This window comes from Plectropomus leopardus, chromosome 12, assembly GCF_008729295.1.
Source record: "Plectropomus leopardus isolate mb chromosome 12, YSFRI_Pleo_2.0, whole genome shotgun sequence".
In the NCBI taxonomy this organism is placed as follows: Eukaryota; Metazoa; Chordata; class Actinopteri; order Perciformes; family Serranidae; genus Plectropomus; species Plectropomus leopardus.
The window spans coordinates 22,770,052-22,797,301 of record NC_056474.1 but is presented as its reverse complement, the minus strand read 5'-3'; the positions used below and the strand labels follow the sequence as shown (position 1 = coordinate 22,797,301).

The 27,250-nt window shown below is 41.5% G+C and overlaps 1 protein-coding gene across 1 annotated transcript in view; it reads left to right on the top strand.

Annotated features, from left to right (window-relative positions):
* Nucleotides 1–27,250, top strand: part of cadm3 (cell adhesion molecule 3) — a 107,628-nt gene that overhangs the window by 74,819 nt on the left and 5,559 nt on the right. The window contains 6 exon segments of the mRNA XM_042497409.1: nt 10,979–11,149; nt 11,774–11,864; nt 19,126–19,298; nt 19,797–20,189; nt 20,599–20,655; nt 24,905–25,030. Of these exon segments, the coding sequence (XP_042353343.1) occupies nt 10,979–11,149; nt 11,774–11,864; nt 19,126–19,298; nt 19,797–20,189; nt 20,599–20,655; nt 24,905–25,030 (1,011 nt within the window).

Genomic DNA, 27,250 nt, shown 5'->3' with positions numbered 1-27,250 from the left:
ACAGAGCAACTGCGAGGATACTGAGAGACTGATGGAAGCTGCAAAGAGAGACACTGACGGGGAAAGAGAAAGCAGAAGGGGAATTAAGAGAACCACAGAAGAAGAAGCAAGGCGGCTTTGCGGCCGAGTGGGAGTGCAGACTTGGGGGAGAGGATGAAGCAAAGGGGGACCAGTTTTAAAGAAGAGGGGACTGGAGAGCGCAACAGGAGAGAGGGGAAAAGAAGGAGGGAAGGCTGACGAAATGGAGAGAGAAATCTGGAAAGAGGATTTAGATAGAGGGAGTGCAGGGGGAGAGGGGGAGAGATGGAGAGCAAGAGAGTGCGGGAAAGGGAGTGGTAATTGAGAAGAATGAAAGGCTAAGAGCTTTGAAGACTGTATTAGTTGTACTGTGTGAAAGGGCTGTGGATCATTTAGTGACATCGATGTATTGGATTGGGGATAATGGGGATTTATGACGGCACTTAAGGCCATACAGGCTGAATACCGGCTCAAATTGTCATAATGCAGGACGTGGTGCAGATGGCGAAGGATACATGGGCGTGTGTCCGCATGGGGCAATGTGATGTAGACAAAATGGGAAGAGACATTAGAGGAACAGACAGTGGTGGAAGAAGTTTTCAGATGCTTAAAAAAGCAGCAACACAATGTTAAAAAAAACTCTTTACAAGCAAAAGTCCTACAATGCTACATTAAAATTTGTGCTTCAAATTATAGAATCTCCAATAATTTGCTCTAACAATCTGAAACCTGCTTTTTGCAGCTCAGAGAATGCCATGAAGTGAGATACGTTTGGGCAAAATGTGAGATGGGGAAGATTTGCAAATGAAGTGTCGACAGAAGAAATTTAAGTGTTAACAGTTCTGAATCCCTTTCAAAAGGGAAAAAGTAATAGTCAGCCACAGTCACAGCACTTAGGGAAATTAAACAACTCAGGGGCTGCAAATTATACCAGTTTTCATCATCGATTAATCTGTCACTCAGTTTTTGATTAATCAAAAAACTAATTGATTCTATAAAATATATGATGAAAGTTCAAAATGGCATCTTAGAATTGGTTGTTTTTTATAATCAACCATGCAGACTTCCATAATATTAAAAAAAAAATGAGAAGAAGAAGAAAAAAGTAATGCATTACATTTGAGAATCTGGAGCCATAAATCACTGACATTTTTCTCAATAACTGAAAAAACATAACCTATTGGTTTTCGGTGGGGTGAGTAATCATTTTAAGACTGATTATTATGACAGATGCATGAATACGTAAGTAAACTTTCATGTTTTTAGGTGGTCAAAGTGGAGTGAATTTTAACAGCTTTATACTACTTCAGCTTTAGGAAGCATTTGTTACAAAATGCACATGTATTTTGCATTCAGAATCCTAATCTATAAAGTAACCAGTGACTATAACTTTAAAATAAATGTAGTGACATAAAAAGTACAGTGTTATCTGAAATAAAGTGGAAAGTTGCAGAAATGGAAAAACCAGAACTCAAAATGAAACTGTAATGTAATGTAAAGTGCTCTACACTTGAGGTAATATACCTTGTCACCTCCCCCACTTGATGAACTTTACTGTAGGTAGGCAGACATAGTAAGACAGAACCAAAATCTTGCCAGGTACGTTCACCCGGTAATCCAGAGACAGAACTACTTAACCCTCTTTCCAAATTAGATGACCTCATATGAACGCTCAAATCAGGCTTGAGCACTTTCACTGGACGTAATCTGATTGAAGCTTAAAAGTAATGAGTTTTGATTATTTTAAACCTTTCCTCTTATCCAGTAAAGGGCTTTTGCTGAGCATGCATGGTGGTGTTAAGCCATGTATTGCTGTCTATTCATAGTTGCACTTTTTCACACCTTGGAGATGCCAAGTAGAACTAGAGTCTGCACCTTCTGGCGGTTGAGCAGCTTCACTGGAGTATCTGGGGATTATGCGCCTTGTTCAGTTGCCAAAGTTGTTGAATAATAAGGAGTTTTACCCACACATTCACTTTACCTTTACACAGTGGTCTTCCTGGTCTTTTTTTATATAACCTTTGGTCCAGAAATGAGCAGCAACTGATGATAAATTTCATTATTGATTCATTATCTTAATCATTTTAGGGGTTTGTCCATGACATTGTCAGTGTACAAAATGTCCATCACAGTTAACCAGAGCCGAAAATGACGACTAGAAAGTTGTTTCGACCAACATTCCAAAAGCCAAAGATATTAAACTTCACATTTTAAAGCAGAGGGTTTAGCACACATTCATTTAATTGTGGCGGCCCACCACGATAACATCTGCTGCCATGTATGTAGCACTATTCAAACACATGCTGTGTAAAGAGGTGCTGAGCAAACCAGTACACTGCTGTTAGCTCTTCAATGAAATTTAAAATTTTGAGTAATATTTTTTGTTTGTTTGTTTTAAATAGTCAAAAATGCAACATCTTGCAGAATCCACACGGATTGCAAACTGCGTTAATTGTTGCAATCCCAACATTGCAACATCCTGCAGGGGCTGATATATTGTTCAGTTATTCATTGCACCACAATCTTGGAGTGCAGAGCATACTCAAAGCAGCAAAACACCAGTTTCATTGAATGTGATATTTAACTGCTCATTGTGCTGGGTCTTAAAGTTTGCTTTCCCTCACCTCTGCAGCAGCTGCTCCTCTCATCCATTGATCTGATCAGCTCTGTTTGGACTGACTGATCTAAACTCCTCGAGCTGCTGCTAAGGAAAAAAAGACCTGCAAAATGTCAGAATTTAGAGAGAGTACACTGAATGATGGAACTGTTGAGGAGCAGAACCCTGCTAACGATTTGCCATTTTATTCAATAAATGTCTTGAAATTATAAATTGACTAAAGAAATCTTTGTTGATAACATAATATGGACTCAGCAAAGACTGCAAAAAGATAAGATAATCTGTTATTGATCCCCAAAGAGGGCATTCAGGTGTTGAAAAGTTTCACTGTAATTAATCCTTTATTGGTTTATACAGCATTTTGATATGTATTTTCTGAATTAAAAAAAAAAAAAGATCACGGTATCACGGTAGATAATATTACAATCACATCAAATGTTCCAAGAACTTTCTTGGCTCTGTTGACTGTCATGAATTTAAGTCGAAACTGCTTCATTATTTTGTCACGAGATGTCACATAGTTGCATTAAAAGCCCATAAAGCACTGGCAGATTAACTTCTTTTATTTAAAAAAAAATGACAAAAAAATCCATTTTACATCTTATTATCAGACTAAATTATTTTGGTCACATCCGCTAATTGATTAAGAGACTAATGGTTCAGCTCTTATCCAAAAACTCTGGTCACAGGCACACAGCCTTAAAGCCCCAAACAAGCTGAACACAGAAATCGCTGCTTTCAGTTGTTTAATTCTCCTAATATGATTATTTTATGGTGGATTGTACCCTTGAGGGTTGAAGCATCAGCAGCACCAGCACCTCATCTGCATCACATCATCACCTTGGGGGAAGTTAGTCTCAACTATGTGCCGGTTGCCCACCTTTTTATTCGAGGAATAGGAGTTTTAATGAGAAAAAAAAAAGTTTGGGCATCCCATTAAATTTTCATCAGGTGCCGGGGTATTGTCGAGCTTAAATATTAAAGATGAAGAATGCCGCACAAACTTGCACTGATGCTGGAAAAATATTACTGAATATTCACATTTGTTTTTTTAATGATTTATCCATCATTAAAAAACAACTTTGATGATATGATGTGTTTTTGTAATGATTTAGTATTTTTGTGAAATGTAGTAAACTCTTGAACTGTTTTAAGCAGTAATAAATGATGTAGTGAGGCAATGATGTCATTATAAATTGACCTTTCATGCTGATATGAGGATGTAGAGAGAAACATGGCGTTTAGATACACAAATGTGTTGTAGTATAAGTAGCAATGTGTGGCCCTCTTGTGTAATACAAAAGTTTTGTAAACACACTGAGAGAAACTCAGTTATTGCACTTTGAATGATACTATATTGTCTGATACAGGCCATGCTGTTAACGCTCTGGCCAATCACACACAGCTCTCACCATTAGTCATCATCTAATACGAAAGAATGTGCATGGTTAAAGGAGGAAAATGTGACAAAATGAGTGAAGTCAAAAGTGGGAATGCCAGAGAGGGGAAAAAGGGCACATCACCTGTCTGACAATATTTTGGATACAAGAGAGACAACCAGACACAAGCACTGGTACTGTGCAAGTCTGAGCCAAGAACTGAGTATCTGTTTATTTATTGCAAGTGTTATCGTTATCGCGATATCCAACATTATCAGGGTTTCCTCTTGCAGTCCTAGCAGGTTTGCATAAAATACACTTAACCAGATGTAAGCTGTCTAAATGAGGCAAGCATATATTATCTGTGCCTCTCTGCAAATATGTCTAGATTTTAATGTATGCTGATGGATGAGAGCTGTGGGTTTTTTATTTTTAACACTGAAGAGCAATCATTTCTCACACCTTTATTTTTTTCTCCACACCATCAGCTCTGCATCATGTTTTTCTGTTGCATGGTCTGTTCTACAGTCTGCTTGTACGTATATGTAAAGACTCAGTCTGTTCACTACCATGAGTGTACACCTTTGCACATAAGTTAAACCTGCACAAACTGGATTTCTGGAGGTAGTGGGAAAACAACCAACACTCACTAATATAACCAAAATTTGATATGCTGAACGTGGTGCGGTTCTACACATTTACATAATTAGATATCAACCTATGGGATGTTAGTTCTATATTCACTTTTCAGCTCTGTTTTGGTTTCCATGAGAAATACCCAGCTGCTAAATACAAGCGGTGTTGCATTGGTCTGGATCAATATATTGACTCAATGCTCAGCAACAGAGTATTATAGATATAAGTGAGAACACTGATATTGTCATCCTTAAGAAACGCCTTTATTTTTTAAATTACCATGTCTGTGTCACTGTTTCTGTCCACGTGCAGATCTTTCCTAAAGTTTGAAAGAGTACTAGTAGCCTAGTGCCAAGAAGAAAAAATGGTAAGATAGCAAGAGAAGGATAATAAAGATTTTTACCGATTGTCTCAGATCAAGCACAGGCCCCTGACTTGAATGAAATTGCAGTTGTATCTTGGCAAACTTTGTGATATCAGCAAAAATTGTATTGTTATCCAAAGAATCAATATGATATTGTAGCGTGCTGAAACCAAGCGGCAACCTCTGAACCTGAGAAATGAAACTCCCTCGGGCATCCCAAAAACCGCATTTCCTCTAACAGCCACTTGAGGCTGAATCCAGAGTGAGTTAAACCCATCAACCCCTATGTTAAAATTTCCAACTTTATGGTAGAAATATACATGTTTACAGCCTGGTACAAAAAACAAAAACAGTTTTGGTCTCTGTAGCTTATTCCAACATTCATGACAACTTTATGTGAGGTGAATTTCTTCATAACTTACATTTTATTAAGGCATAAAGTTCAAATATTTGAGGGCAGGGCAGCTTGAGTGACAGGCCGGCTGAGGATTGTTGCTACAGATCCACACCTCTTCTTTAGCTCCATTCTCCCAAACATGGTCACTTTTGGCTCCAAAAAAACAAGATTGCAGTTAATGAAATGCCAAACTCGAGGCATGAAAATGGCGGTCCACAAACCAATGGGGGACGTCACTTTAGCTATGTCCATTATCTGTGATCATTTTTAAACTTGTGATTTACAACCTTAATAAGTGCTCTACTATGTTTACCAGCTAACTGTGTCTGCCATCTGTTGTTTTGCTGGGTGGGTAATGTACAGTGAGTTTGAACAAACTGCTTTGTGCTGCAGCTGGAAATAACAAGAGCGGTGAGAGTGAAACAAAACAGTGCTGCTGTGGGCCTGAAAACCAAAATAATGAGCTGAAAGACACTGAAAGTCTCTTTCTTCATCACTGTGAATTATCCCTTTGACATTGTCCTTTAAGCTGTTGTTAGCATAAAAAATGTTTCCAGCTGCTTTAAATACACTTTAAAGGTTGGTTCACCTAAATCACATTTTCTTACACAAATAGTTTTCATTCCATTTTTCTAGGTTTTAGTACGTTTCCAAGGTTTCTGCCTCTACCCCAACACAATGGGGTGAATAGAATTTTGTTTTGGTGCTCACAGCATTGAAAAATTAAATTTTGAAAAATTCAGCAGTAACAGTGGGAACAGTCTTCACAGGAGCTACTCTCTACCAGAGAAATATCACTGGCATGAAAAACTGTTCACAGCCCGTTCTGTGGATTATGCAGAATAAGACATTGGGATGTGTGGAAAATTCACTTTTAATGCTGTGTGCACCACAATTGAAATTTCATTCAACACAATTTTATATGGGTGGAGGCGGGAATATCAAAGACCAATATCTCAAAACCTGGACAGAAAGCAAACATGATCTGCATGCCTAAAACACATATTTTTTATAATGTGCGTGCACTGGCCCTTTAAGAGGGGGTTCTATTAGTTTGTACCAAATCCGGTGTGTAGCACAACCTGTTAATGCGTCCCAGTCCGATATGCTTGTTGCTCCGCTCGCAGCAGCTGACATGCAAATCTACCCTGATTATCTAATAATGAACTGAGGAAATGTGAATTACGAGGAAATGTGCATCACTGCTGTCTTGGGAAAAACCACTTAAACTGACTGCATCTTATTTTTTCCTTAATGAATGCGTTGAGTCAGTTGTGTGACCCCTTGGGCCTGGAAAACTTATTAAAACTCAATTGTATGAATTCGAAAAAATACTGTACACAAGAGTCAGTGAGTAAACAAACATTTTCATTTTTTCATTCCCAGGTCTGTTTTTGGGAGATCCATGGTCTTTAATAAAGGCTATATACTGTCTGAGTTAGTGTGTGCAGAGAGAGAGAGAGGATGGTGTGAGAGAGGCAGACAGTGACGGAAAGACTCCTCTGAGTGGCGTAGGATTATTGAAATGCACCTAGAAAGTAAACTAATTTTCTCCGCAGGTCAGAGGACTGGTTATGGTAATAAAAAGAGAGATGTCATTAGATTCAGTGGTATTTGGAGAGTTCTCTGGGGGGAGGGGGGGAGGGGGGAGGAGGGGGGAGTCTGCGATATCTGTGTGTTCGAGAGAGAGTGAGACAGAGGAAAAAGTGTGTGTTTTCCAATCTTTCTCCCTTGCCACTATCTCTGCCTCCACTGTGTATATGTTATTCATAAGCTTGACCTACATGTGCCCATGCTTGTGTGTGCATGCCTGTGTGTGTGTGTGTCACTCCATGCAGTGATAAGGTTCTGGTCCACTTTCCAAGATTTGCCAACCACTTTCACGCTCTGACCACCCAGTTTTGTATTTTTTTTTCTTACAATAGAGCACGATCTCCGGATGACAGTCTCCACTGTGTTTATGCTTTTGTACTTTGTCTAACTCTGTTGCCTCTGGTGCTGCACAGACCCACTTGCACCTGCCCAGTTCTTTTTTTTTCCTTTTTATCCTATACAGACTGCTGTGGCTGCTGCCAGAAATGTAAAATAAAAGGAAACATCATCAGGTGGAAACGTCTCTGTGAAAATCTGTGCATATTATTTCTTAAAACTTACATCCTTAAAACAGACACGTTTTTATCACTCTAAAAAACAAAGTATGGCAGTAACAGATTGTCGTTAAGATGCTGTAGATTCTCTCTGTTTGCCAAAATAAGAGTCTGTTCGTGGGTATATTCGCCTCTGTGTCCTCACTGATGGAAATGCATGCTGTCTCCTAAGCAACAGCAAGCAAGTGAGTCCAAAGAAAGCTAGACATAGCAACATTAGATCTTTGGCCTCTCTCGTCCCTTTGGTGTCCTTCAGCATTAAACATCACAGACTGACCTGGTTAGTAAACATGAGCGCGCTGCGTGCAGTTTACTGATGTTGCATTACAGGAGTCCTGGGTACTGAGGGGAAGTGGAATTTTTCAGTTAGCTCTCGCTGCCATTTGGAGCTGCCAACATGCAACATTGACTTTTGCAGCTTTGAGGATGGCATGAAGTAGCTTTGAGATTTACATTTCCCGGCATGATTCCTCATGAACAAGGGATGCTGTGGCAGGATGTAAGACTGAAAGGACTTGAAAATTTATGTTCCCAGACAAAACTGTTCTCACACAGTCTGGAGCTGTTATATATACCCTTTTAGAAGTGTGTAAATCTAAGTCAATTTGACCACAATCACAGCACTTTGGAGAATGGAAAAAAAAAATTAGAGCTGCAGTTCATGGTTATTTTCATCATTGATTCATCTCAAGATTAGATTTTTGATTAATGGATTGAAAGCGTAGGCTATGGGATATCAGAAAAAGGGAGAAAAAATGGCCATTGTAATTTTTTTCAGAGCCCAAGATGTTAAGGCTGTAACTCAAAGTTATTTCATTTGATTTAGATTTGGCAGTTTGAAACAAATATTGAGCTTTTTTTCCCATATAGAGTATGAATTCAGTGGTATGTTCAGGTCGACATGGGCCTTCATGTAGTATAGTAAACAAGCTTACTATGCTAATGAAAAATCAAAGATGTTCAACAGCATTTTAGCTGACATTAGATATCAAACAGAAGCCAGAGACTGTATCATATTTAGCTGCTGTGAGATGTGAAGTCATCACTTCTAAGCAGAAGGCAGAGGATAATGTTATCTGGCAACCTGATGGCGCAAAGCCTCTCTTCAGTCCAGGCAGCTGCTTCCATATCCGCAGCTGCCTGTACCGAAAAACAGCATGAAAGTGGGGAGCGCTCACTCTGCAGCTAAATCTAGGGACTTGCGCATCTCCGCAAGTACACTGCACACTGAACAACAGGAATCTCAGGGGTCTCTGACTGACAAATTAAATCTCTGACTTTCAGACGACAACCCAACAAGACAGTGTCTTCAAATGACTTTTTTCCCCCGACCAACAGTTCAAAAAGCAAAAGATATTCAATGTATGATAACAGAGAAAGGCTGCAGATGCTCACATTTGAGAGGCTGGGACCAGCATCATGTTTGCCAGCTTTGCTTGATTAACTGCTTAATGTGGAATCATACAACTTTTCAACTCCATACTCCTCAGCATTTCTAAGTGTGTTATCGTTGGCGTCACTGTCACAAAGACAACATGATCGTGTTGTGTTTTCCTTAGGGCCTAGCCACCAACACCGTTTCCACAGTTACTTTGGTTGTTTCACTGTCCATCATTTCCACTGCTGGGGATAATAACTGACGCTCTTGCTCTTTGTTAACTGAGGATAGCTGCCATAGAAGTATAATAACAACTAGATACAGGATGCCAAGATTGCTTGTCTGGCGAGTTTCCAAAAAACAATTTCTAACTTCTAGGTTTATTTTCACAAAATGCGGCTCGCTGACTATGGGTAGCAGTTTTTATACCACTAGCCCCACCAGTGAATTCGTGCTCAGCTCATAGACTTTACATCATATTGACGTCAGGGATTTTATTTATTTATTTTTTTAGATTATTAATTGGGGCATTTATTGACTTTAATTGACAGGGCAGTGTGAGTGTGAAAGGGGGAGAGAGAGAGGGGGAGACATGCAGCAAGGGCCGAGGCCAGATTTGAGCCCGTGGCCGCTTCGGTGAGGACACAGCCTCTGTACATGGGGCGCCACTGTATCCACTGATCCACCAGGCGCCCTGACATCAAGGATTTTAAATTACTTTTTGCAACTCGAGGAACATTTAACGAATACAAACCCCCAATGGGTCGAAAATTGATAATAGAAACAGTCATAATTGACCTTGTTTGCAGTTCAAGGTGTCCTTATAATGGCGGTCTAGGGGGAAAATGCTATTGGGCCACAGGGGATGTTTTGCTCCAATACGGCGAGTGGCCTATGAAAAAATTGGAAGCAGTGCTGAGCTGCTTTCCTCGGGGTCTGATAGATACTGATAGCTCTTCCTGTTTTGGTTGCACCGTGGTCAATGCAACTTCCTTTGTGCTGCAAATCGAGCCTTTATTTTCATGGGAGACCGCGACCAATGGCAAACAGAATTGCACAGTGAAAGTGAGGCTTATAGGGAACCAAGCTGAACGCTGATGGTGTCATTTGTGCGGATGTGGCTCAGAGGTGGAGCGGGTCATTTACTAATGGGAAGTTTAACGTTCGATCCACAGCTCCTCTCGTCAACATGTGGAAGTATCTGTGGGAAAGATACTGAACTCCAAATTGCTCCCAGTGTGTGAGCGTGTGTGACTGTGAGTGAATGTGTGAATGTGACATGTATCATATAAGCGTTTTGAGTTGTTGAAAGACTAGAAAAGCGCTACATAAGTGCAGTCCGTATTACCATTAATCTGTAGCCATACAAATGCTTAATCAGCATTTACTTCATAATGATAGACCAGAAAATTTACTATTTCCACTATTAAAGATTAATCATTTATGAAAATTATTGTTAATTAACTTTCTGTTGATCCACGTATTGACTAATTGCTTCAACACTAAACACATTTTTGGCAGACTCAGAGAAATCCAGTCACTGTTAATTGCTGTTGAGTCTCAGTTACCTTGAAGGCAAAGATGGACCTGCAGGTTTTATATGAAGTTTTAGAGTCGTCCCTGAAATCTATGATGAAATTTTAGTGGATGAAACAATTGTATTCATCATCAAATGAGTCACCGGGAAAAAAAACGGAATCTTTTAGTGATTCTCTAGAAATGTGAGGAAATGCATTGTTAGACAAACAGTATCTGTGACATATAATGATAGATAGCAGAACAAAACACCTGGGGCCACAAGGTAACCGTGCAGTAAAGGCATTTTTCATTTAATGGGAACAAATGGGGGTCATTGCAGTTCTGTACAGTTGTACAACGTGAAACCACCACATCCTAATTACAGTAAAAGAGCCTTTTTCAGTGCCTTACTGTTTGTTTGTGGTGCGTATTTTTGTGTATCTGTGTTTTACTAGTCCCTGGTTAAGATGCAGACACCTTTGTATTGACTGTCCCCTCCCCCCTCTCGTCCCTCTTCACCTCAGGACGCCCAGACGTGGTGGAGTCCGTTCCAGACGATCCCACATACAACGTGAGCAGTGAGCTCACCCTCGAGGTGACCCGCAGTGACGACAACGCCCTCATCACCTGCGCTGTCGACCATCCCTCTCTCGCCCCCGGGGACAAGAGGAGCGAACACGCTCTGCGGGTGTTGTGTGAGTCAACTGGGAAATGGGGTGGAGTGGGGAGGAGAGGAGATAGAGAGGATGCTGGGGGGAGAGAGGGAGAGTAGAGGACACACGGATGTGAGAGAGAAATGCGAATTAAAGCCTCAAACTGCTGTCTTTTTTATTTCTGCCTTGCTCATCTCTTTTATTGGGCAGCAGAGGCACATTTTCCCCCTTTGCAGTTTGATCTCTGCTCCAATAATTTCACATTAGCTACCTGTAATAATGACCACACAGGAATGTAACCTTCCTCTGCTGGTGCACTTAACCAGAGTTGAGTCGCTGTGAATAAGAAGAGCAGGTTATTATCCGGAATGAAACTATATACGAGCCACGTCGGAGTCTGTGCCGGTGCTGCCACCCTGTGGGCGAGACAGCGGCACTGCATCGCCGTGGGAAAGTGATGTAGTTGTGTAAGGGGTTATGTCATTGTGGGAGGCAGAGAGATGGTGACGCCTACAGGATGCAGATGGGAGTAGATTTGAGACAGAGATGAATGAGACTACTGTCTGTGCTGTGTTCATGTCTGTGCAATTATGAGTTCTGTGTTATGTAACTATACTCGGTTTCTGTGTGTGTGTGTGTGTGTGTGTGTTTGTCTTCCACATACAGATTCCCCTAACGTGGAGATCGTGCCTCAGAATGATCTGCCCAGAGAGGGGGAGAAGTTTCATCTTCTGTGTAAGGGCAACGGCAACCCCGAGTAAGTCAAAAACACACACACACACACACATTTTATTCACACCATGTCTGCCTGTATGTGTGCATACACACACACATACACACACACACACACACACACACTTTTCTTGATTTGATCTGATCTAAATGTCAGATCACCGTCATCTACCAACACACAAATATCAGTTTGGTTATTAACCTTAATCTAACAAGACAAAAAACATCAAATTCATTTTTTAAAGGAGTTCTATGCAACATTAAGGGCCTATCTATAATTTAGTGTCTGGGGCAGGATTGCCTGCAGACAGTTTTCAACATGGAGTTGGTTTGGCCAACAGCTACCAGCTAACGGGGCTAACAGCACAACCAGTGCTAACAAAAGCAACAATGCTGACATGTTATGCTTCAGTTACAATTACTTGTGTTATGTTTCGATTACCGTCATATGAGAGCAGAACAAAGCGGTGGCGATTACTTAGCCTCACAAGGAATCACAGGGACTCACATGCACTCACATGCCGCCACAGGTTGGCCAGTCACCACAACAAAAAGCAGAAAAACTCAGATTACAAATCTCTCACACACACACACACACACACACACACACACACACAAACATTGTAGCATGACTTCATACTCTGCTCAGGACATCATTATTCCACTATATGTTTATTAGGGCTGGGTATTGGTATGCAACACCTTTAAGGTATCAATGAAATAACCCAGTACCAGCAACTTCTCCAGTCAAACAATACCTGCATTTGATCCTTTTTAGACCTGAATCGAGAAAAAAACAAAAAACAACTATTTGTAGGGTTTTGCTCCCAGGCAATCACTGCGAGAGTTCCTCAGTTGAATGCAATGCGTGATTGGGCCATTATCCCAGCAGTTGCAACCCATATAGTCTGTGGTGTAATGAAGTCAAGCTCAGTGTATTTGACAGATTTTGCAGTTCAGCGTGCCATAATGGCACCAAATTTTTCAAAGTTTACTGGCATTGTATGCAACTTTGGGCATCCATTCACGACAGGTATTTAATGAAGCAGAAAAAAAGGTATCAAATGATGTACTCCATTGGCACTGGTATGACTTTAAGGGTACTGGTACTGGCATTTCTTTAAGACAATACCTCGCCCTCATCTTAGCAAATAACTGTTTGCTGCTATATTTATGTTGTTTGCTTCCTTATAGTGGTTTGAGTGTCATATAGAGGTAAAGTATTTAAACAAAAACAGAACTTCCAGACATACAAAATGACAAAACAACTTGTTCCAACATTTCCAGGCAGTTTGCAACATAACTAAGAGTTTCTTCTTTGTGCCAAAAAGTAGTGGATTAAGATAACTTGCTCACACTGTACTGGAGTAGGAGGACTTGAGTACATGTGGTACATTCTGCATGCTAGAGCAACACCAACACAAGAGTGGTTTATGCAGCATGTCTATTTGATTAACCTTGCAAATATAATTCTAAAATGCACTTCAGTAAAGTGACCAAAAAATCCTTAGACCTTAAATACAAAAAATATCTGTCAGTGCCTTCAAAAACTACTCAGATGACTCATTTTTCCTGACCACCTCCATGGTCAAGGTCTGGTGAAGTTGGAATGGTAGTCATTGATTAGAAGAGACCAACTGTTGCCGGAGGACGCCAATGTGTTTGGTGTCAAGGTCAGACACTTGAGAGAGAGTTATAACATCACGCTACTTCCAACTTTGCTTATTAGCAGGACCGCATGAGGCTAGTATCTTTGAGTATTTGAACTGATGCAGCCATTTCTTTGCTGAGGACACTTTCATTTGGACAGTTAATTCAAGGTTTATGTACTGTCTTTCTTAAAGTGCTCGTAGCCTTTTTATCATCTCTTCTCTGCCAGTTCTAATTTCATCTCTCACCTCCATGACTTGAGCTAGGTGTGAGTTCTTAACAACATTCTTAGGTCTGGTGCATCTGAGTACATAATCCAAAAGATGATCCTTTGTATAAAGTTGGCCATAGGCCTTAACTCAAATTATCTGAGCATGGTTATGTAAAGGGTCTCAGCATTGAGGTGATCAAGGAAAATGGTCAGGAAAGGTGGTCATGAAAATTGAGCCATATGAATGGAATTTGGGCGGCTGAGACTTAGAGGTAGAGTGGATCGTACACTAATTGGAAGATTGGCCATTAGATCCCTGGCTCCTTCAGTCAACATGTTGAGTGTGTGTAATTGGTTACTTAGTAGAAGGGGCACCATGTGTGAAAGCCACGGCCACCAGTGTGTGAATGGGTGAATGTGACATGTGGTGTAAAAGTGCTTTGAGTGGTCAGAGGCCTAGAAAAGCACTATGCAAGTGCAGTCCATTTACCATTCAATAGATTTTAGAGGCACTTCAACAGCATATAAAGAAGCAGACAAACATGGAAAAAAAAACAAAAAAAAAAACACCCACATTTAGTTACTGAAAAGATGTCAAATTGCACAACAAGTCCGCAATCACACAGAAGAAATCAATGAAAATGCACGTGCACACACCTATAGGATACATGTGCAGGTAGCAGCCCTGACAGCTGCACACACTTGTAAGTAATCACACATCAACATGTTTAATTTCTGACATCTTTTCCTGTTGTTCAAATGCGTACATAAACACACACATGGGTGCAGTTAGTGAAAAACATCCGCTTGTACAAGCTCTCGAGTGTTCGCTGATACAGTGTGTACACAATATTTCTGATCCTTACAGACACAAACACGGAAACAAACTGCAACCCCGTCTTAAATCCTGCCCACACAAATACACTCTTTCCCCTGGCCTTTCTGCATTATAGATGAACCTTCAGCCAACCAGGCCTATCGATCCACTCTCCACCCCTCCTCCTCCCCCTGTCCTCCCCTCTCTGCCTCCCTCCATCATCGGGTATCTCTCCGCTACCGTGTCACTCACGACTCGTTCACTCCTCTCCGTCTTGTCACGATGCCTCTTTACCCTCCTCCTCCTTCTCCTCCTCCACGTCCTTTCCTATAACTCTCCTCTATCTCTCCCCTCACACCTTTTCCCTCGAAACTCCCCATCCCTCCTCCTCTTCCTTTGCCCCCCCCCCCCCCCCCCCTTCTGTCAGCTCATCACAGCAGTGGCTAGGAATAAGACTAGCCGGTTAGTTTGATTGGCAGGTGGAACAGATAGGGGGCGGGGCAGGAGGAGGTGACTGTCATCGCATGAGCTTACTTTAAAAGGCAGCGAGGGAGTCAATAAATTATAGACGGCAGAGAAGCAGGGTGAGAACATTGCGCCATGGTCAGGGTTTCCATTCCCACGGGGACCACCTATGTTAGAAATATGATTATTTGTGATACAATTAGACACTCTGGATGAAAGCATCCGTTCAATTATGTATGTTCTATATAGCCATGCTCTGTGGTATTAAATGGTTCTGTGTAGTTCAAAATGGCCCTGACAGTGCAAGGGTTCAGGGTTCAGCTCCCACTGGGATCACCTGTTCTAAAAATGTACTTAACTCATAGAACAGGGAGAGGCTTTAGATAAAAGTATACACTGCATAGCATAGGCTGTATGTAAAAAGAAACACTAAAAAAAAAACAGGGGAATAGAGAAGAGAGGAGCTGTGAGATCGCTGCAAAAAAATGACAAGGGAAGGAGAGGTAGAGGGAAAGAAAACAAACCGACAGGAGAGAGAGAGGTAGAGGGAAGCGGAGAAAAGTGTGGGCGGAGAGGAGACAGAAAGATTTGGTGACAAGCAGCGAATGACTAAGACAGAGAGAGGGAGAGCAAACAAGAGAAAGCCAGTGTGTGTGTGTGTGTGTGTGTGTGTGTGTGTGTGTGTGTGTACGTGCAAGATACAAGGTGCACGGTTATGTGCACCGTCGCTTGTGGATGAGCTAGTGTCCAATCAAATCAGATACAGGTTGCCCCTGCAGCTGTCAGTCAAAACCCAATCACCGCTGCGACACCTTTTCTCCGACACACCCAACCACTCAGATCCCTCTCCTCCCCTCGAGCTGCCCTCCCCAATCAAACTCGATGAACGTCACACTCAATTCCACGATACGCACTTTTTTCTCCGTGGTCACATCCTGTCAGGTTCAAAAGAATAACTTACCGTATCAAATTCTATACTGTGTTTCCTTGACGCCCGGCAGCGAGAGCTTTCTAACAGAGGGGAAAGACAATTCGTGCTCTACATTCTTTTATATTTCCAATCTATTCAATCAGCACAACCCAGGAGTGCTTGCATCACATTTCTGAGTTTGAAGTCATTTAACCAAGACTGTTCACTGCTCACTCACACATAAAAATCCTTGCGTAACCTTGACCTATTGCGTGTGAGCTGCCTTACGTGTGCAAGGTCATGGCTGTGGTCAGAAAACAGCAGGTGACATGTAACAGGATTACAGTAATCTGTGACATGTTAAAGGATAAGGCCTGGCCATACTCTACAGTATAGTTCTCTTATTGCTGACAAATCCTTTGAAAAGACACACACCAATAATGGACTGAATCACTACCAAGTATTGACTCTGTAGCCAATGTATGATATAGTTTATTTAGCTCCAGTGTTTCCCAAGAACTACTAAGAACTCGTCAGTGAGCCACATCATTGCACTCGGTGACCTTTCCCTGGTTGCGACGGCTTATTTTAAGTCAAATCTACATACGCTTTCCTACTGCCATGTATACTCACTAGTGTATACCAGATGTGTATTAATCCACAGCTTAAAATAGTCCCCGACAAGATTAAATAATACACACTGTCAAGATAACGGCAACAAAAACAAGAGAAAACATACAATATATTGACTATGTATCACCATGAATGCTTCAGTGAACTTCTACGACCACTTAATGTAACATAAACTGAGGCACATATGTGATGGCTTTAAGGCAGAACAGATGCGATGTTGTATACAGCGTCTTTTGTGATTGATCTAATGTAAATCACCCACACGCCTGTGTATATGATGTTATGATATGGATATGATGTACTGAACTTTGGACCCCAGTAAGATTAGCTGGTGTTGTTGGCATCAGCTAATGGGGATCCTTAAATAAATGAATAAATAAATAAATAACAGAGACCTGACAAAACAGAGTGTGTCTTAAAAACATTATGAAAACATTTTGAGAACTGTAAATAGTATGTTTTAAGGAGTTATATAAAAGAAGGTAGTTAGTTTGCAAGTTCCTCGGGAGTCCCGACCCTTTTGGTTATAGCAGACGAGTTGGCAAACAGTGGCTTATTTACACATCTTGGGGACACGGAGCAACATTAATATTCATGTGGAGCGTGACAGTACGATGATCAGAACATGTTATAGCATGATGTGTCTTGAAACTATGCAGATAAGAGCCTACTGAATCAAAATAGTTAAGTTTTAGACTGTAAAAATGCAAACCAAAAACCAAAATCAATGATCTGAGAAGTCTGAAAACTCTACACAACTGAGGTGAACTGCAGAGTCAGGCAATAACTCATTACATCCATTTAAAAAGAATAATAATAATAATAATGATAATAGTGATGAGAGCAGCTTTAAATATGTCCATCTTCGGCAGGAACCAATAGAGAGGACAATCTAACATAACGTTTCCATTAATAATCTCTACTGATCACACAACAGATTCTTTTAAATAAGTGTTGTATTACAAAGATTTTAACATTAACATAATTTAGCAAATCTTACATCAATAATTTAGCAAAAACACCCAATAGCGCATTCTTTACTGTGATAATGATCACAGCTGGGAGAGGGAGGAATACGCAGCACCAAAGTACCCATAATTGCAATAAAGAATGTCTTCAAGCATATCATGACTTTTGTGCAGTGTTTATTAATGCATGTGTGCTAATTGAAAAGTTTCCACATAAGCAGAGCTCATAGCCCAGAATAAAACAGAGACTTTAGACGGGGGGATTATCGGTGTGGTCTGACCAATCAGCCGCCTGCACTTAAACTACCTGCTGTATAACAGAGATTGACTTTCAAGCATTATGTTTAATAACACTACACCAGTTACAGCCTGTAAATGGGAAGTTAATTGTTCAGTTAATTGCTTATTATCTCGCATTTGGAGGCAGTGTAATACAACAGCTGATTCTGTTTTATTGCAGGTAGCCAAACATGGTCAGGACACGCTTGTTTTAAATACTTCATGGTTGAATATTCATTCGCCTCAGGACAGCTGACTGAATGCTAGCGCTCTTTTTTTAAGCATTGTTAGGATTTATATTCCTAAAATGACACATATTCGAAACTTTGAGCTTCCTAGGAAGCCCACAGTCTCCCAAGTGTTTGCTCAGCAGCAGGTGTCGAGGGAGCAGACGATGTTTCTCATTAGCTTTCACTGAGTTTGAGATTTTTTGCCCGGCAGCAACAACAGATAGAATTATTATAGGTTTTTTTTTTTTTGTACCTTTTTTGAAAAATCCAACTAGATTTTAAAATGTTTGTGTAAGGGAGCTCGGTCGAAGAGATGTATTGTCTCTGCCTTTAACAGTTACTGTACAAGCACAAACAGCCATGTGGCCTCCTTTGCGAATATACAGATTGCACCTTTAGGTGTCACTGTTTTGTTTTTTTTTTTCACATTTCCAAGAGCGATTAATCAGTGCGACCCATTCAGGTCTGTCCCCGTTTCAGTCTCCCCGTCATTGTAATTACTGTACAGCGCTTAAGGACTCGTACATTTACATAATTGATTCTTTTATCAAGACACGTCTCGCTATCTCTCTCATACACAATCTGTTATGCAGAATGGATTTTTTAACGCAGGCTGATTTGAAATGCTGATCTTTGTTCTGTTGTCTTCATCTCCCTCCATCTTTTTTTAATCTCTTTTCTTCTTCAAGCCGCAGCACTCCTCCCAACCCCGTCCTTCTCTCCATCATTTTCTTCATCTTTTTTTTTTCACTTTTGCCGTTTGCTGCAACAACTCTCAATTTTCTCCCTGTAACATCCATCTCTTTCTCTTATTCGTTCTCACTCCTCCCCTGCTTTTATCTGTTCTTTTTTTCCATCTTCGTTCCTTCCAGCCTCCCCTCTCCTCTGACCATTTCTTCTTTTTCCATCTCTACTTCACCCTTGATCATTCCATCTTTTTTTCTTTGTCCTGCAGCACTTGTCACCGCTCCCTTCTCCTCTCATCACTTCACTCCTCTTCTGATTTTTACTTTCAGTTACTCTATTTTTTTCTCTTTTTTTTTTGAAAAATGTGCTGAGCATCTACAGTTCAACTTAGGACTCTCATTCTTTGTGTGTCTCCTGCTCTCTCCTGTCTCAACAGGCCCTCCACCTACTCGTGGGAGAAGAAGGATGGAGAGCTCCCCCCGCTGGCCAAAGCCGACGGTGCTTACTTGCGTTTCGAGATGCTCAACAAATCAGATAATGGCGTCTACCTCTGCCATGCCGACAACGGCATAGGAAAAAGCCAGGGGGAGTACACACTCCTGGTGCAAGGTAATGAGGGAAAGTGAAAAAAGGGAAGGGAAAAGAAACAGAAATGGGTTGCGTGGTGGGGAAGAGGGGGACTGGTGTAAAAAGAGTTTGGGATGTCTTCTTCTTTTACTTTTCTTCATCACGTTTCTTTATTTCTGTCGTTTGTTGTGGCTTTTGCTTGTACTTCTTCCATCTTTTTTCTCTTCTGATTTTCTTTCGTTTCTTTCCTCCTATTTTTGTTTGTTTTTTTTCTCATCCAACCGCGCTACCATGCCAACGCTTACCATCCAACCGCTTTCGCTCGTTCTTGCGCTTCTATCCCTTTCACTCTTATGTATCCCATTCGTTCGATCCATGGCCATTTTTGCGCTTTGCTTGCTCATTTCCACTCCACCTCCTCGCCATCGTCCTCCTCCCAAGATCCCATGGACCCAGACTACCCTGACGCCCCTGACTCCCCTGACTCCCCTGACTCTCCTGATTCCCCTGACTCCTCTGACTCCTCTGACTCCTCTGACTACACCAACTCCCCTGACTCCCCAGATACCACATTATCTTTCCTTGACTCTCCAACTTCTCCATATTCTTCCTCCTCCTCCCTCCCACCCTCCTCTCCTCCTGACACCTTCTCTGGCTCCGGTGCTGATCCCACTTCCTCTTCTCCTGACCTCACCTCCCCCGACTCCTCCCCCTCTCCCGCCCCCTCCATGGCCGACACGTCAGCCACTGTCTCCGAAATCTCCACCACCACCCTCTCCAATCTCCTCTTCCCCGACTTGCTCTCTCCTTCCTCCTCCCCAACTCCTCCCTCCTCAGCAAGCATCACACCCTCCGCCACCGACCCCTCCCCCTCCCCCTCCCCCCCTACTCCCTCCGTCTCCGTCCGGCTGCATGGAGTTTACACTTTCACAGGTAAAACCATCTGAGTTACACACTTGCACACACACTTGCAAACAAGAGAGATGCGAGAAGCTTAGTAATGGAGTGGAAAACAAACACCATTCAAGTTGCTGTTTTTCCCCTCAATACACAAACTGTAGTTGCATTGTGGAGCAGTCAAGGATACTGGGAGTTTGTTTTACATTCACACACGTGCAAACACACAGTCAAAGCTGACAGCAAGAAAAGAATAGAAGAAACTCAATGGAGGGAAAAAATGGCCTTTTCACAGCTGTTTCATGATTTCTTTTCTTGTTTTCCTCTTTTCTCCTGTTGATAATCCCTACCTCCGCCCTGAACCGCTCAACACACACTCCTCCACTCATCCACACATCCATCCATCCATCCATCCATCCATCCATCCATCCATCCATCTATCCAAACATCCAACAATCCATCTACTCATCCACTTGAGAAGATGGTGCAGAGAACATTACAGGTATAACTTTTCCACCAGTCATCTGTCGTTCTGACTTTCTGTCGTTCTAACTTTTCAACCTGTCTGTCTGTCCATCTGTAGGCCTGACTGTCTGTAGTTCTGTCTGTTTTCGTCTTGTCTGTCACTCTGGGGAAAAAAAAAACTTAGTCTGGGGACACTTTGAACTTCAGAGCGGAGGGATGAATATTTCATACTCCTGTCCACGTAAAGCTTTGTTGTTGCCAATACGTGCACAGACACAGGCTCAAATCACACTTTCACACACCAGCATCACACACACACATGAACACACACAAACACACACACAGGGCACTCACATCTATCTCACAACGACACACAAGTGTGACCCCTTAAGTGGTACAAGTCATTTACACAGTGTTCCACTTCCTCTGTGTGTGTTTCTCTATGTGTGTTTTTTCTGTGTGTGTGTGTGTGTGTGTGTGTGTGTGTGTGTGTGTGTGTGTGTGTGTAGGGAGGGGGGGGGGGTGGGGGTGGGAGGGGGGTCAGGCTTGGAGGTGTTCTTGGGTCTTGTCTGCTTTCCTTTGATGCTGACAGCAGGATTTATGGGCTCATTCTCAGTCTCGCCTCGTCAGCATGCCCCTCTCACCTCCACGCCGTCCAGCCAGAGTGTGTGTTTGACTTTCTGTGTGTGTGTGAGTGTGAGTGTGAGTGTGTGTGTGTGTGTGTGTGTGTGTGTGTGTGTGTGTGTGTGTGTGTGTGTGTGTCATTCTGAACAGATTCAGAACAGGAGCTCAGAGTCCCCCCCCCCCCCCTTCTCCCTGTTCTCTGTCTGCGGCTGGCCTCTGGTTGGCTGTTGTCATGCCCCTTCACTTCTCTAACTGGCTGAAATGTGACGTTTTTCTCCAAAATTGGCCGTTCATCCCCGTCATTTGGTGTCTCAGCTGGTTGTAATGTGTTCCTTTGTTCTTCAGTTTCAGTTTTGTCGACATTTCTGGTTGTCAGTGGCTGTTGCTGTGTTTATACCTCTTATTCCTGTACTCCAGTTGGGAGTTTAAGCTATCTGTTTCCTCCTCTGACTGGTTGAATCCCTGCCCTCCACATTGGTTTGATCCCTTGAGCATTCACCAACTGCAAGCCAGTCTCTCTTCTCAACTCCCATCTCTTTTTATTCCTCCATCATTTGTTTTTTTTCTGTCTTTTTACGCTTTTTGGTATGAGAAGTGCTGCTTTCGAGTTGTGCCTGTCTGAGTGACTTTCAAAATGACACCCAGCGTTTGATCCGGTCTGAAAAGTCAGGCGAAATGAATGATGTATCAAATTATTTCTGCATAGATTGCTCTCCTCTCTGAGGGCCAAGTAGCTAAAGTGGCTATAGCGAGGCATACTGGGGGGAAAAAATCAAATCTCTGCTGTTGGGTGAAAAACTTGCATTTTGAAAAAATGCCAGCTTTCCAGAGACAAGGAGAAGAGAATTTGTTTTCAGCTTAACCGCTGTTAATGTTAAATTTTGTACAAAGGCTCTTATAAGTGAAAAAATGTGTATATTTTTCAATAATGGAAGCATACAACAAGTATATTTCTACCAGTATAAGTATACAGGTACTTCTTCTGCAAAGTAAATGTTAGGTAACAGAGTTTCTAATGCAAATTTCATCAAGGTACATTTTTGCTCTGATCATACTTTCGATGCATAAAGTTTACATTATACTATGCTTTTTTTTTTGGGGAGCACAAAATTATCCGACCAATACAATTTAAATATTTGTAAGCATGTCTTAAGTGCAACCTTTATTATGCTAAGTGCAGCTTACATTGATTAAATGTAACAGAAACCGTTATCTTACACCAAAGTTTACTCAAATGTACCAGAGTTTACTTCTCATTTTGTGCACACTGTAAGGTCTTGTCAACATGCACACATGAATATTTAAAACTGGTGCTTTTTTGATGTGTTCAGTCCTTTTGTCCACATGCAAACTGCAGTTCACGCCACTAAAAAACTAAATCTTTTGTAAAACTCAGTCCAGGGTGAAGATTTTCAGAAACTCTGTTTCTAATGTGTTGACAGGGAAAACAGAGTATTTGTCTTGTAACGTCAGTGTGTGCGCTGTATTCTGCTTTGTGAGGCAACAAATGAGGCAACATTGTGTGCAATGTCGGATGTGACCATAATAGTGCTGGCACTAGCCTTGCTAACAGGACTTTTTACATGTTCACACATAAATGTGCAAGTACTTTTTCACCATACTGAGGAACAGAGGCATTAGAATCAGCTATGGAGGTCACTGCTCCATTGATGTACAAAGAGAACCGTATACAGCGTCTGAGGCGGGCCCCTGCTAGACAGACTGCCCCATTTTTTCTGAGGGAAGTTGCTGGTGCTAGAAGTCAAAAAAGTTTGACTTACCAGATATAGAATTACCTGGATCTCCTGTATCATGGTGCCCTTGCAGTAAGTGCATCAGAGATTTAACATGGCCCGGCAGCTAACTTCTGGTTTTTAGCCCTCTGCTAACTTCAAAGGGGATAAAATGATTGAATCGTGCGGCTCTTAGAGACTTTCATAATATTATCGGATCAAATGGGTCAAATCCCAATAGTGAAACGAGTCATTTCGCGGGATTTGTGGCAATCATAAGAATGTAACCACTGATTAGCAGAAATGTCTTTCACAATGTCTATGGGAAAAGGTCTTTCTGGACCCCATGGCATCATGTTGGCCACACTTCCCGGGGGCTTGCGCTGTCAGTGCTCGCGAAATAACTTTTTTCGGGCTTCTGATCAAGCCACCATCTTATTCTTCTTCTTTGCATGGCTTTGGGGTTACAGTTATAGCAGGACCTGTTGGTTTGTCATGCTTTTGACAGCACAGTTGTGTTTTCCTATGATATACAGATTTTTTTTTCATAACAGTGCTTTTGCACATTTTTTAAAACAAAGGACGAAAAACCCTGTTTATTTTTTGTTTTGTTTTTCAAAATGACCATGTCCATGTGGACAAGGCCTAAAAGTTAGTACCAAAGTACATAATATAAGTGTGAAAAGAACCAACAAATCCTTTTCTATCTATGACTTGTGCATTAAAGTGATCAGCAGTGTGCCTTTTTTTGTTCTGCAGCATACACTAAATTTAAATTAAGTAAACTAAATAAGTATATTAAATGTACTATCAGAAAATATACTTTCTTCATGATTTGGTATTCACCAAGGCAGGATTAAGCCTTTGAAACCTGAGCAAAGACATTGGAGGAAGGCAATGAGCAACGAAAGAAGAAATTAACCAAAAAGTAAGTTCAAAGAAAATGACCTGAAAAATAAATAAAGAAAAAATAAAATAACTAATTATGATAATTAGAAATATTGTTTTCTTTCTCTAGATATTTTAAAAATAATTTTCTAACTCTAAGAAAGTTGCTCATTGACTTTTTTTGTCATATTTCTTAAAGAAATCAAACCAATTTGCTCAGGGTTTAAACATTTAAATACTTGTGAAAGGCATCTGAAAGCAGCATAAGAAAAATTCAAATCTATTATTTAATCACATGATCATGTAATCAGAATCTGGGGCTCTTGTGGCGACGGAACAGTTGTTCACATTCCCTGGTTGGTAAACCGGCCTCCGATTAGTCAAACCTGAACAATTTCCGAGCTTGAAGAGCATAAAATCCCTCAGTTAAAGTGAATACATGGAATTCACCAATGCTGAAGGGGCGAGGATTTCACCTGACATCCAGCAGTGTGTTTGTGTCCCTCACAAGGTTTTTACAAGTGATTGGAATTTGGTCGGTAAACTGCACAATCCTGTTGCATGTTAGTCACGACCAATTTTTAATGGAGGGTGACGCTGTGGTCCCTTTTCTTTCGCCTGGCTTTTTTCATATCCTTGTCTTTGTCTTCTGAAGGTTTGCTGCTGTGCCTGGGTATTATATATTGACAAGTCTTCTCCGCTCCCCTATTCTTTTCTTTTTCTTTCTGCCTTCTCTGTCACTCTCCCCATTATTCTCTCTCTCTTTCTCTATTTCTGCTGCCTTTCATCATCTGTCTGCTGTTTCCACCAATATTCATACGCCACCCCCTCCTCCCTCTCTCTGCTCTCAATCTCTGTCTCTCTCTCCCTCTCCCCTCTTTTCCCTCACTGTCTCTACCTCATTTTATATCGCTGTTTCTCTCTCTCTCTGTTATCCATTCCCCCCTTCCCTCTCTTATTATGTCTCCCATCTTATCTTTACTACATGACTTCATCTCCTCTCCTCTCCTCTCCTCTCTTCTCCACCACCCTCCTCTCAAGACCCCACAGCCATGTCGACCTCTTCGGGGGTGGACCACGCGGTGATCGGAGGGGTGGTGGCTGTTATCGTCTTCATCCTGCTCTGCCTCCTCATTGTCCTCGGCAGATACCTCATCAGACACAAAGGTCACCTGCTCACACACACGGACACACACGGACACACTCATGCATGCATGCATGAGCGTACACTGAAATACACTTGCATAAATATGGATACATGCGTACCAAGACTGGATCTCGCACGCACAAACATGCATATGCATACAAATGCAGAGACACACAGAAATGCAAATGTCCTCATACCTAAATATGGATTCTAAGCATAAACCTCACTTACTTTACTCTCAGAGCAGAAAATGAATGAATGACAATAAGTGAATGTTTATTCATTGCCTTTTAATACATTTTGGTTCGCACAACTTCCTGTGAGATTAGATTTCCTGGTCTCAGCGATATTTCTGCGGCATATTTTATATAATCAAAGCAGAAACGTAATTGCTTCCTGGCCATGATGTTAGTTAGTTATCTGTTGCTCATGAGCTCTGTGGGTGGGAGACAAAACAGTTTCTTTTTCTTTCTTTACACTCCCGTTCAGGTCTCAAAAAACACATTTTTAGCATATAAACAAACAAGAACAAAGCAAATTCAAATGTCTTAACTCCAGCAGGGAACACATTTAAATGGTACTAAACACGTTTCAGCACCCAGGTGGCGCAGTTGATAAACACTTGCCCACCTCCACCAGCACAGTGCACCAGATTGAATCCCCGGCTCCGGTGCTTCCAGCTGGTCCAGAATATTGAACACAATTGCTTGGTGGCCAGTGTTCACAGATGCCAGGTCTGTGAGGGATCATGTCTGTGTCGCTGCACCGCTGACTCCCTCTGGCTGGTTGAGGCACCTGTGCATAGAAGGGTGGAATCTGGGGGGTGATAGCTTCCTCGCTGTCTGGTGGCTGCATGTGTGGCAGTGTTGCAGGCCAGCGGAGGAGTGAGCAATTACACGGACTGTAGTACATGAAAATTGGTCATTGGCTGTCATTTCACTGCCATTATGTGAGAGTAAATGCAGATAGTTCTCACTAATGAAGCATAGAAGCAGCAGATGAAACAAATGACAGCATGTGCAATGACAGGATAATGGGTAGAGAGCTATACAACCTAAGGATTACCATCTTATAACGCTATACTAAGACTGAATAATCAGCATTTAAATTATTTTAAAAGTAGGTTGACCGTTACACTTACCAGCGTTTTCAAGAGCTTTCAATGACATCTCATGGTCTTCATCAACAAATGGGGTTTACTCTTTATCCATGAGTATGGAAATTTGGTGACGTCATAACTGGTGACCGTATATTGGGAAGATCTGAACCCCAAACTTTGGTCAGAGATGCTCTTTGGTGTCAGATATGAATATACTCCTTGATTTTTCTCCGGTCGTCCACTAACTTTTGGTCCATGACTTCGACTTCTTCCCAGTCGATGCTGGGACCTGGTCAGGTGTTCACAGAAAGCTAATGTGGTCTGTTTCTGTTTTTCATTCAGTCTGTTGTCCATGTCATGTTCACATATTTTTTACGACCACTTGGAATGACATGACCTCAGTTCAATGCCTAAGTTATGTGATGTCAACTGAGTCGACTCCATGACAGCTAATTTAAGTCTATTGGATTATAAGAAAACGCAACTCAAAGCTTCAAGCTTCTAAGTGGACCTTGAGTTTAAAATGACGTTCACAAGGTTAAGAATGTACTTTCATTGCTCACGTAAAAAGTAAGCTATGAGTATGAAACCAAGACTGGGTTGAAAACCTAGTATATTGCTGGACCGATTATGATCATTTGTGGCTGTAAAAGCTACCCGAGGACGTATTTGAGGACCATTTGAATTTTGAAAGAGCAACGACCACTGGGAAACTCCAACACTGGACGACCAATGATGGCGACTTCATCTCTCAGTAAGTCAGGGACCGACTTTCATGTTTATAGGGGTGGTCCTGCTTTCCTGAGGTCCAGCGGAAATACTAGCGTTAGATTCACCTGTAAAACACACTCTCGCTGAAACACGAGACAGGGTTTTACTTGGAGGACAAAAGCTTGATGGAGCACTTTTAATATTGAATTGCTGATTTGGAGGTCAAAAGACGTCTAGACATCTTGGTTAAGATGGGGGTTGATTTGGTTGAAAACAGTCCTTTCAATCTCTAAGTTACACTGTTACTCGTGTTTGAGCTTTTAAGTTATATTATACTATGTATTTAACTGAAAATCCTAAGTAAACATTAAAAAGCATTTAAATGCTGTTAAGACTCAAGCCCTTTTTACACAGAGCTACGGAGCATAGG